Source organism: Podarcis cretensis, assembly GCF_951804945.1.
Source record: "Podarcis cretensis genome assembly, chromosome: 3".
In the NCBI taxonomy this organism is placed as follows: Eukaryota; Metazoa; Chordata; class Lepidosauria; order Squamata; family Lacertidae; genus Podarcis; species Podarcis cretensis.
Window position 1 is genome coordinate 66,218,132 of NC_137172.1, and position 13,146 is coordinate 66,231,277.

Here is a 13,146-nt window from a genome sequence, read left to right on the forward strand (position 1 = left end):
AATGAACAGCTCCCCAAGACACACATGAATGATGCAGAAACCCTGTGTAGTGCCATAGTCAATGTGGGATGTTGCTATCCAGGGATGCAATCTAAATGCAGCATTGTCGGAAATCTTGGTTAAGTGCTCAAGGCCCACACAAGTAATTAATTCTATTTGACTGAAGTTGGGATGCACTCAGTAATTAATTTTGGGCCCTCTGTTGTTTTGAATGTATACTTCTGTCATTCTTGTTAATGAGAAATATCTTTAGGAAAAGATTTTGCTCCTTTGTAAAAACAGTAAGAAGCACCGACACTGCTAATTGTTATGTAGGGGAGGAAAAGGACTCACACCAAAGAATGATTAGTTTGTCCTTTCCTTTTCATTTTAACAGCAGAACTAATGAACGCCAAAGACACATTTATGATACTCGCGTAGTTTAACATTTGATTTTTATTTTAAAAAAATAGCAAATATATTAAGAACACTGACCAGAAAGTCATTAAAAGCTTCATAGCAAAATATGTAGCCAGCTCTGTTACAATATATAGGCTTGAGATTCTAACAGGTTAACACTATGCCTCAATTCACTGGGCAAGTAATGCTTTTGACAAAGAAACACCACATTGTTAGAATATGGAGCTGGACATTAATGGGCGGGGGGGAATCTGTCATTTGTCTTTCACAGTCAACTGGTGTACAACATTTTTACATTTCTGATTGTTTAGGGAGAAGCTATTCAAATAATTCCTGAGTTATTTAGGTTAAGTGAAAATATGAAACATCTGCTAAAATGACCAATTAACACTGTGATCCTATTGGCCAAACCACAAGGGGTGGAATGGGTTACAATAGACTAGTTAGCAAGATTAGGGTCTAACTGCCTTAAGGCAATGTAAGGAAGTTTTCTGGTAGACCTATTCACACTGCTAATTTCTTTACCAATTACTTTCAACTTCATTGGTGACCCAACTGGAGGAGAAAAAATGTCTGCTATCAGTATCATCATCTTTGCGGCAGTTTACAATGCAGTGTATCCCTGCAACAAGTAATGTTTTAGTTCTTGAAAACTGTGGTCAACAGCAGGTTCATATTTAATGTCAGCATCATTAATGAATTGCAGTACAGTGGTACCTCAGGTTACATACGCTTCAGGTTACATACGCTTCAGGTTACAAACTCCGCTAACACAGAAATATTACCTTGGGTTAAGAACTTTGCTTCAGGAAAAGAACAGAAATCGCGTAGCGGTGGCACAGCAGCAGCTGGAGGCCCCATTAGCTAAAGTGGTGCTTCAGGTTAAGAACAGTTTCAGGTTAAGAACGGACCTCCGGAATGAATTAAGTACGTAACCAGAGGTACCACTATATTTGTTATTTGAGTTCACACTATAACCAGAAAAAAGCTTTGTTGTACAACAGAACAACCATTCTCCACACATCATTTATTTAAATCCCATAACTACTTGAATTCACTGTCATCCCACTCTTTGACAGGTAGGGTACATACATATTGAAATTTATATTTCTGAAGTGCCAGGTATAGCTATTCCATACCTCATACTTCTAAAGAAAAACCTTAAAATGCTGTAACAGTGATAACATCAAACAAGGTGGGTTTTTCTTGGCCAGCACTGAGCCTTAGGTAAAGATAAAGGACCCCTGGACAGTTAAGTCCAGTCAAAGGCAACTATGGGGTTGCAGTGCTCATCTCGCTTCAGGCTGAGGGAGCCGGCATTTGTCCACAGACAGCTTTCCGGGTCATGTGGCCAGCATGACTAAACCACTTCTGGTGCAATCGAACACTGTGACAGAAGCCAGAGCTCATGGAAACCCCATTTACCTTCCCGCCGCAGTGGTACCTATTTATCTACTTGCACTGGCATGCTTTCAAACTGCTAGATTAACAGGAGCTGGGACAGAGCACTCTGTTGTGGGGATTCGAACTGCTAACCTTCCGATCAGCAAGCCCAAGAGGCTCAGTGGTTTAGACCACAGTGCTACCCGCATCCCCCTAGCACTGAGCCTTATTCAACCCCTAGCCCCAAAGTCCCACATTTAGAACAACCAGCTGTCTTAGCATCCTAGATCAGAAACCATCTCATCTTTCTAGCTTAATCCATCCCCTTGTCATCATAACAGAACTACAGACAACACTGGTATTCAGTTGATTATAGCAAGTTCACAAAAATGGTTTTCAATCTGCATAGTCTTTCTCACAAATCCTAATCAATATGGTAGCAGTTTTTGCTAATATTAGACAATGCATTATTAGTATCATATGTAAGAGAATTTCTTTGTGCATTCCCTGCTTGGAGTGGGGATGAGCTGTTACTACACAGATAATATGCTATGTGTTTATTGCACAGCAGAAATATCCTTGCAGATCATACTCATTATCTACTTTACGCTTTGGGTTCCAAGAAAAACCATGAACTAGTTTCACATGCCCAAGGGAAACTTGGACTCATTCATGTTGCTCAAAACATTAATACCCAAATGGCACACCTCATTTGAAAGCTTTGAACACAGGTTTTGATACAGAATAGAATCTATATAAAATAGAATCCTATTATTCCTTTGAATAGAATCCTGCTGGTATAGAATTCTTTCTTTTAAAAGGAAAACAGTCAATTTTTCCACTGGATATACTGATGGGCTAAATTTGGCTCCACCACAGCAAACCTTCCATCCATCTCCAGTTAAAAGCACCATTGTTAACGTGTTGCCATCATTGATGGCTCTGAACATCAACGCTTATTCAGTCAGCTCGTATTGTTGACTCACAGGAATGAAAGATAGCATGCTTACATAGAAACAAAAAGAGTAATGACTGGGAGGAAAAGGATCTGAGATATGTTGAGCAGTGATAATATACAGTATTGCAATTGTAAATTAAGAAGATATCAATTCTCAAACCACCATCCAATTACCATCCAAGCACGAACACCATCCAATCATCACTATGCCAGTGCAGTGTTTTGATAAACAAGCTGCTTGACATTAAACACTTGGCACTGCAGAGGTGAAAAATAACACCTTTGCTAACACAAGGCCATTTTAATCGGATAGAAACATTTGGTAAAAACAGGCTTGTGGCAGTTTCACTGGAAAACCAAACCAAAAAAAGAATCACGTGTCAAAATGTTTTGTTTTGCTAAAAAATACTGACACATTAATTTTAGTCCCCTGTCAAAATGTTGTCTCAGAAGTTCCACGTTTTAGATTGTTACTCAAAAACTCATCATGTTCAAAACTCAAATTATTATGCGATCTGGAAATCATTTGAAGTTTTTCTTTGTTAGTAAAGTCCTTCTTGACTGTTGCTGATGGCACAAGCAGCCTGTCCATTGGATCTTCTTTGTTTTCTAGTTTCATATAACCTTTACTGTTGCTCCGGTCCAATCTTGGCCAACTTGGGTGTTTTCTTTGTTCAACTTGGACAGTCAGAGTAGAAGGGCCCCTATCTAAGTCTAGGGATTTTGAGTGCACGGACAAAAGATGCAAAGAGGTGTTGGACCCAAACTGTTTTCTGGCTGCACCAGGTGACAGAAGCTTTCCTGTACTGGGCCCAAGATTCATAGAAGATTTGGATGAGGAGTCTCCATATAAACTGTTTCTTGGTATCAATGTGCTGGAATGTTTGTACATGTCGTTGGTATGAGTTGATGGTATGGGTAGAGAGTCCATGGATAAATTTCTAGGCCTGCCTCTAGTGCTAACAGAATCCTCAGTAATGTTGTCTATACCGGGCTCATCAATAACACAGTTATTTAGTTTAATTACAGGTAACGTGAAAGCGTTGATGGAGGATGACACAATTGACTTTGTTTCACACTTTAAAGAGCTGCTACTCCTATCATCCTTTGACTTTCCAGAGTGAGGGTAAAGGCCGAAGACTGAACCAGAGCTCTCAGTAAGCAAAGGTGGCAGAAGATGAGTAGTGTTTTTGCCATCACTAGCAGCAATTTCATCCTCCTCAGCACTGCTGTCTATTCGAAAGTTGCTTGCGTAGCCTGAGAAGGGTGCAATTGTATTTGCAGCCAGCCGTGATGCGTAAGAGCTTCCGTTGTGCTTGACTTCGTTCTCCCCCGCTAAGCCTGTGTAGGCCGCAGTTAGCTGCTTCTGTTCACTGATCCTCAGAGTATGTATGTCAATGACAGTGGAATAGATGTCTCTCATGTGTATGATTTTTGTCTCCTTGTCACGGTTTTCGTGGAGCATAGCATTTGCACAAATAAATATAAAGATTCCAATCCCCATAGTGAAAGGCCCCAACATTTTCATCTTATCAGAATGCAAGTGCTGTTCAAAGAAACGAATTATAATTCCATCTTCTTTTTCTATGACTTGGGTATCATTTAGTGGCAAGCTGTATTCGGACTCCGGAAAAGGCTCCTTTTCAGGCCAATAGCCAAGGATTGCCATAGCAATCCCCAGAAATGAGACAAGCACTCCCAGAACAAGGAAGAATCCTGATGGGGAGTAAAGTCGAATCTTGCCTCGGACCACGACTACATCTGCTCTGGGTCGGCGTTTTACTGGCTTCTGTTCTTCAGTAGCTGCTGATGTCGCAAGATTTAGATGATGCTGGGATCTGGCAGAGTCTTGCCGCTTTAAGGCAGCCAGTCCTGTTATGACTCCTCCTGTTGCTATCATAATTTTTTATTTTGATCTAGATGTGAATACAAGAAACAACAACAAACATTTTAATAAGGTAAATTAATAAAGTAGGAAGCATTTCTTTTCTTTAAAAAAATCTGTATATTTGCAACCTGTCTCTTAGCCCACCGAGATCTACAAACCCCTTCACAAGAATTAAAGTCAAAAATTATCATTCAATGTTCTACGTAACATTGTAATTTCTTAATCACATAATGCCATCATGAAACTTCCTTCAAACTGGAAATCCCACTTGTAAAACAATAAATGGTGTTGAAATATAGTAAAACAGGCAACAGGAGTTCAGACTATAGAAATACTTCGTCAGAAGTAAGATATCTGGTTAAGAGAAATCAGCAACTGAAACAAATTTGTATCTTGACACCAGTTTCTACAGAACTGTGAAGGTAACACGCTACCAATTGTTTACCAGGCTGCAGCAACCACACACCCTTCTCTAGAGATCCTCATATGCAGACGCACATTCCTCACCCACTGCTCTCTATAAGGATCTCTTGTGCATAACAGATGGTTGGAACTGTCAGCTCACCAAACGTGGGGGGGGGGGGAGGGGAGAGACACCTAGATTCAGTAATCGCTGTATAAGAGTTACTTACAGAAATAAAATAGTAATATAATAACTATGGCAGCATTCGAATGACCCTTTTTTAAAGTGACAGCGAAGAAATAAGGTAAAGGGTACAAACAGTTGTAAGAATGTATTAGAAAATACAGAAAGAAAAGGGAACAATGAAGTACATTCAACACTAGAAAGGAACTTTACATCGGGTAATGATAGGAAGTCTACTTTACGTTAGTAAAAAGACAGGAAAAAGGAGACTGTACAAATTTAACCTAAGCTTACTTTTTTAAATTCATAGAATAATATTTGTACATGGACACTTTCTTTTTTGTTGAATTAAGAGTGTGTGTATTATTTATGTTATTCTTGAATTTCAATAAAGGTTTTTTTTTTTTAATCAGTAGTTGCATCCCCAAACATATGACCAATGCAGTCAGAGCCAACAGAACAATCCGTTCACCAGGAACTCACACCAAATGCTTGATGTGGGCTACTGCTTCTCCCAACGTGGTTCCATCCCATAATGTATATTTAGCATGAAGATTGACTTTGCAGGATCACAATAAACTTACTTTAGCTGGAAAAGGTGCCTGTGCAGGGTGGTGGTAGTCAGTTATTAGTTATTTTGTTTAAAAACGTATACTGTATTACACTACACTTCATGTAGCCCACTTGGCTCCCTGCTGTACTACAGAGCTTAGGGCAAGGAAACAAGCTAGGAGACTGCTTGAATGTGACTGGCGGGGTGGGGGTGGGGGGATGACTCTGGTTGAATGCAGTCGAACACTGGTGAGGCGCATCATTTAGACTACCTAGTGGCAGTGAAGGCATGCCTCCTCCACAAGAGTTCTGGAGGGCAGCAACATGAGAACAAGCCTTTTCTGCGGTGGCTCCCCATTAGTTGAATGCTCATCCCAGGGAGAGCCTTCATTACATATCTTCAGGTGCCAGGCGAAAAAAATTCTCTTCAAACAGCCATTCCACTGATTAACATTCTGTGGCTTTTAAAATGTGTTTGCAGGAAGGGGTGTTATTGGTTTTTGTTTTTTGTTTTTTGCTTTTTTATGGATTTTGTTTTCTCATTTTGTATTATTCTGTCGCGAACTGTGCCCTGGGATCTTCAGATGAAGGGATGTACAACTTTAATTAATAAAAACAAAATAAAAAAATTCCTTCCAGTAGCACCTTAAAGACCAACTAAGTTAGTTTTTGGTATGAGCTTTCGTGTGCATGCACACACGAAAGCTCATACCAAAAACTAACTTAGTTGGTCTTTAAGGTGCTACTGGAAGGAATTTTTTTATTTTGTTTTGACTATGGCAGACCAACACGGCTACCTATCTGTAACTTTAATTAATAATAAACAGATAATTTATATTAGTTAGTCTGAAGAGTGCTGCCTTACTCATACATAGGTGCTCCAACACAGAGCTGGGAACTTGGTCACTCGGGGTTCCTATCTTTATGTTGGAAAACCTGTTTAGTGTGGAAACTAGCCTTTTGTCCTGCACTATAACCAAATTCAGCACCCAGAACAGCAGAGATTTAGATATAAAACCTTATGACAGATGAGGTGGGGTTGACATAATAGATTCAAGGAAATTATGCTCCCATTATTCATACTGAAATCACTGAAAAATTAAAATGGAAGCAACCCAGTTTGCAAAGTAGGAAGAGGGAAAGAAAAGTGGGTGCCAGGGGAGAGGATCTCTACTCTGCTTGTTTCAGATGAAGGAATATTCTTTGTGGAAACAACTTTTGTATAACTTATAGGTACCTACTGCCAAACAACAGTATGGAACATATTGTGCTCTATCTTTTTCACACACGTATGTATGTATGTATGTATGTACAGAGCAGCAGTGTATTTGTGTTTGTAACATGGACTGGTTTCCGTGAGGTAAATAACACGTTGCTGCTCTGTACTTACTCTTAAGGAACAGTGAATCCTGCCTGGAGCAAACATTGCAGATGCTTAGCAACAGGGAAGCACCAATGCTGAGCCTACAGACCTCTCAGTAGGAGTGGTGGTAGAGCATGTTGCCATGACAGCAGAAGCACAAGAACAAGCACACTGCTGCTGGCCAGCCTCACAGCAGGGGCACAGAATCAAAACTTGGTGTATCTGTTGCATATTTACTGAGGGGCTTAAAATAGAACAAAAATGCACCTAGCGCGACATTTGTTAGGACCCATGCACACTTACTGTGACTCTGTGGCACATCAGTGCTTTAACTAGTGTTGGTTACAATAACAATAACAATAACAAAGTACAATGCCAAGTGTCTATCGACTTTCAGGAGTATGTAGTGGACATGAACCACAGCAGGGATGCAACTTCCTGGTACTTTGACTTAAACCCTTAGGTCAGAATGAGATGCTGCAGGCGATATACAGCTGCCCACTGAAAACAGAAGTCTGTTGCCTCTTCTCTCCCACAGTAAGGTTTAGTAACACAAATCTTATAATGAACCAAGCTGAGTTTTCCATGCCTCACACAAGCAGCCGCCAATGTAGAGCAGGGGCAAGAGCACTAAGAACACAATGTTGTCATGCCACACTTTTGGGGGTAACACTTAACTATGCTACCAAACAGAAGAGGATAAGGTACTGTTCTGCTGGAGGTCCCCATCTCTTGTACTGTCTAAGTCCAGCATTAATCCTCATGCCTATCTGAAACAAAGCCCCAATACATGTAACGGCATTTGCTGAAATTCATCTCTTCTTCTCTCCTCCCCTTCCACTGTTGTCATCTTCTGCAACCCCTTTCCCAGCTAAAATTCGTTTGTAAGTTCCTTGAGGTAGGAACCTACCTTTTGTTTTTATTATTCTAAAATGCCATGTGTACTGCTGGTGCTGTGCAAATAACGCACAGTGTGTTTGGAAATCTCCCCTTTGTAGTTTATGCATGTACTGCGGCAAATACTCGGTGTCACATAAGTGGCGAGTCAGTTCTTAAATCTACTTGGTTTGTGGGGATCTTCATGCATAGTCTGGTCCTTGAAGCATGCTGCAAATTAAACACATCATGCGTCCAATCTGCCATGGTATTTGATCAAGCTGCTTTAGATGCAGCAGAGAAAACTATACAAAGCATATTTGGTTTTGCTAAGGCCCATGATATGATATACAGCATCAAACTATGGAGGTAAGCTTTTCCCAGAATTACAGCTCCTAAAGTGACCATACTGCTTTTAAGACTCTGGAGGAGAATTGCCACCAGCTCTGGTATGATGCCATGGGCCCTGCTGACACTTGTCGAAGGAGCAATGGCCATGCAGGCATTTGGGGAGCATACTGGGACCACCAGTGGGTAACCTCCATGAGGAGCATGTATTTGCAGCCCCAACGATTTGCAAGATTCCATCAGCCTCTTTTCAGCCCTCTGCAACTTTAAAAAATCTCATTAAGTGTGAAGTTCCCACATGGAGGTGCTGGCTTTCACAAACAGTGTCCCAGAATGAGTGGAGATAGTGTGGCCACTTACACGTATCACCAAATAGAAAGAGAAAGAGAAAGGGGTTTGCATAAGATCTGCATATGTGTAGGTAAACATTTAGAAAAAAATTATTATAATTTAAACAAAGCATAATTATCTCACTATTGCTGTTCAGGTATTGCTGATAGGCCACTTTTCCTCCTTCTGATGGTTCTTTGTCTTAAAACTGGTCTTGAACCGGGCAGCTCTTCAAATGGAGGGCTGTCCTTTGTAAAGTAGGGCACTCAGCCACCCTAAGTGAAGCCTGGCATCACCACCCCAAGGTGCTTCTGTGAAGTGAACCAGCCTACATTGCTAGATAATTTATTACAGAAATGCTAAGGATCAGGATCAGGCCCTTTAGATAGCAATTGTAAACACTTTAAAGGTACTTCACACGCCACTTTCCCTCAAGTGGCTCTTCACAATCAACCAGGAAAAAAGCAGACAAGGACAAGTACAGGTTGAAAGAAAACAATGGCCTGGAACCTGAGTTCTAGGAATGAAAGGCAGTGACAGAAAGGGACTTTCCTGCCTCCCCCTCCTTTTTGCCCCTCTTAAGCATTTCTGTTTGTTCATGGAGCTCAGAATCCAAACCTGCATTTTTTATTTTCATGTAGGGTAAAAAGAATCATGACCTAGAAAGGCTTCTTTAGTACCAATTTCCCTTTCAATATTATTTTACTTCTTTCTTCTGTCACAAATAGAACTGGATGCTAAGCAACCTCTAGGATGACAAGCTGGGCTGTCTAATGCTTCTGACTTCATATACTTACGAATTAAGTATTCCTCCCTGTATTTGTATTTATTTGTATTAATATTTTTAGGGTGCTTTTCCAGCAGAGGACTGCAAAGTGTTGCACAATATAACATTCATGGTGGGTGGGGAGGGGAGGAATGACCACTTTAAAAATCAATACTGATATTTTAAACTTTTTTTTACAGTTTTATTGTTCCTTTCCCCTTCCTGAGCTTTTCAACCTTCCCAATTACAAAGAAGATGGGAAAGGGATAGTTGGTGGGGTGGGGAGAGAAAATGTTGTTAAGCATAAGGTAAAGGTAAAGGTACCCCTGACCATTAAGTCCAGTTGTGACCGACTCTGGGGTTGTGCACTCATCTCACTCTATAGCCCGAGGGAGCTGGCGTTTGTCTGCAGACAGCTTCCGGGTCATGTGGCCAGCATGACAAAACCGCTTCTGGCGAACCAGAGCAGCACATGGAAATGCCGTTTACCTTCCCGCCGGAGCGGTACCTATTTATCTATTTGCACTTTGACGTGCTTTCGAACTGCTAGGTGGGCAGGAGCAGGGACCGAGCAACGGGAGCTCACCCCGTTGCGGGGATTCGAACCGCCAACCTTCTGATTGGCAAGTCCTAGGCTCTGTGGTTTAACCCACAGCACCACCGGTGTCGCTTATGTTAAGCATACATGGAAACAATTTCTGACCCCCCTTGTTGTGAGTGGGTGGTTTTTAATGTTGACTCATGGGACTGGCAGTGACATCAAGCCTCCTTTGCTAATGCACAACCAGGATAGCACTTTAAGGCCCTGGACTGTGCATTGGAAGCCACGCCTCCACCTGCCCCTCACCTGATGTCAAAGTGTCATCTTTTGAGGAAGTGGTTCATGGGGAATGGCCTCCTGAGCCCAACTGGTACCCATGCTGGGCCAATTTTGGCTTAATGCAAGAAGTTCTCCACTCCTGTTGTATGTTATGATATAGTTACCTTTAGAGAAATTTGGAGAAGCTGACACCTGTTAAGTGCATCTGGAGTTGTCTGCAAAACTAGCAGTTTTGGAGATGCCACAACTTTTTGAAAGGTGTCTAGATAGCCAAAGCTTTTGTAATAGGATGTAAGTATTCTGACTGCGCTCTTGGGACTATGATCTCTGCAAAAGGATGGGGGAACATAGTGATGCATGAATATTCCCATCTTCAGCTCAGGAATGACATCTTCCTATCCCCCCATCCTTACTGAGTGCTTTCGAAAACTGAAGGACTTTTGCAAGTACAATGGACCCTCTAGATATGAATTAAATTTGTTCCAGGGGTCCATCCACAACCCGAAAAGTCCATAGGCAGAGGTGCTGCTTCTGTGCACGCATGGTGAAACCTGGAAGTATACACTTCCGGGTTTGCCGCGTTCATAACCCAAAAATTACGTATCCAGAGGGTCCACTGTACTTGCTGGGGAGGGAATCATTCTTTGTCTCTTTGCATCTGAAAGTCAAGCAAATAAATATTGGCCTTGTATAAAAGCTAATCAGACTAACTGTGCAATCATCAAGAGGGCATTCTATAACCAGGGTGCCACCACTGAAAAGACAATTTCCCTGATTACCTTCCACTTGATGGCAACACAGAGAGGGGTCTCTGATGTGTATGTTAAAACACAGGAAGATTCGAAAGCAAGGGACAATTCTTCAGGTCCCTAGGACTCGAGCAAATTATGTAGCATGCTCTCTCTTTAAAAGCCTTTTAAAAAATGTTGTCATTCCCATTCTACCTTGTAACACTTTCTTCCCTCACTACTGATGCACCTGCCCCCACACAGCAACTATTAAAAGACTGTCCTTTCAAGTAACATTTGTCTTCAGCCCCATCTGTAGTTGCAATTATGTCTCGTAGTCTCTAGAATGCCACTTTTTACTATCTAGCCGTTTCTGTAAATGGAACAGAGACAAAAACAAATAGGAAATCCATTTCATAAGAGGCACAAGCTCTGCTGTGGACTGTCCTAAGCTCTTTAAACTGCGACACTTCTTTCTATTTTGGGAAATAATCTTTGGGTTTTCAACCCTGATTTTCACATCCCAATCTGCTTTGGGTATGTTTTTGCCTTCCTAAGCCCCCAACAAAAATTGTTTAGAAATTAATCTAAAAATCTATTTATTATCCACAATATATTTATAGGATAATTAAGATTAATAAGGGTGGGGGGACATTTCTCCTACTTATGTAAAGAGTGTTTGAAAAAGAAAGGTTAGGAAAAACTGTAAACTTAAGATGCATTTGCCCTTTTTTGCCAAGAGTGCAATTACTATTAGAGAAATCCTTTAATCTTACTCTAAAAATGGGAATGCACTTCAAATCTCAAAACTATATTCGCAGCAAATGAGCAGAGGAGGAGCAGAGAGGCAAAGAAAATGACAGCACAATACAATGACATAAAGGGCAATAATAATAGCTTTTTCTAAGCAGGAGTGGCAGTTCCAGAAGACAAATTTTTGTGCGTTATTATCTTTCTTACTAACACAGTAGTAATGCAGATAGCAATATTACTGTGACAGAACAAACAGAACTGGGTGGTCGACCAAAGAACATTCTTTGGGAACCGTCCAGCATCTCTCCAGTTGTCTGCTATTTGATGCCACCCCCTGGATTTGCCTCTTGTCATTTCATTTCAACAGCACATTTGTAAAGGTAAGGAGGTTTTAATGGTTGCCAACCTAGCAGTTTGAAAGCACACCAGTGCAAGTGGATTAATAGGCACCACTGTGGTGGGAAGGTAAACAGCATTTCTGTGCACTCTGGCTTTCATCACAGTTCCGTTGCACCAGAAGCGATTTAGTCATGACCCAGAAAGCTGTCTGTGGACAAATGCCAGCTCCCTCGGCCTAAAGCAAGATGTGTGCAGCAACCCCATAGTCACCTTTGACTGGACTTAACCGCCCAGGGGCCCTTTACCTTTTTTAACTAATGGCTGCAGCTAGGACATGGCCTCCAGAGTTTCAGGAAGGGGATTCTCCCAGTCCTGCCTGGATATGTCAGGGACTAAGCCAGGAAACTTCTGCATGCAAAGCAGATGCTCTGCCACTGAATCGCAGCCCTTCCACAGGAGGAAGAGGAGCAAAAATAAGGGTGGAGCAAAAAACCCAGGTGTATATAATCTGGTAGAGTACTTTCACATAGTCTGTTACTGAGGGTTGTGCAAGAAGGTGCAGCAGCCTGCATCATATTCCATGATCTGCTGCTCATTAACTCATTACTGTGGTGGTGGCTTCCTTATAAAAAATTGTATACCTGGATCAAAGATCTGGATTTAAAAGCTGTACATTGTCATGTTCACTGACCATTCCTTCATTCCTCTTCTATTTTCAGAACCTCTTTCTCTTAACTTGATTTTTGCACCACTGTTGTAACAAATGCTTCCACCACTTAATTGTACAATAGGAAATACATTGCCACTGAGTTTACATCTGACAGGGGGAGCCATAGCCAATCTTATCTCTTTGCATGATATTCAGGTTTGCAAGGACACCAAAATCAAAATACATAGGGGAAACATGAAGGTAGAAAGAAGAGAGTTGGCATTATCTATTGGATTTATATCCCACCTTGTCTATAAACTCAATACATCATAGATAGTTCCTCACCTCCAATTTCATCCTCACCATGACGAAGATGAAATAGGAAAGCTTGAGAGATGGTGATTGGCT

The 13,146-nt window shown here is 41.3% G+C and overlaps 1 protein-coding gene across 2 annotated transcripts in view; it reads right to left on the reverse strand.

Annotated features, from left to right (window-relative positions):
* Window positions 1-417: 417 nt before the first annotated feature.
* Window positions 418-13,146, reverse strand: part of TMEM200A (transmembrane protein 200A) — a 45,164-nt gene continuing 32,435 nt past the window's right edge. For both annotated transcript variants that reach the window (XM_079970800.1, XM_079970799.1), the window contains one exon: window positions 418-4,656. In XM_079970800.1, the coding sequence (XP_079826926.1) occupies window positions 3,174-4,640 (1,467 nt within the window). In that variant the 5' untranslated portion in view covers window positions 4,641-4,656 and the 3' untranslated portion in view covers window positions 418-3,173. The remainder of the gene's footprint in view (window positions 4,657-13,146) is intronic.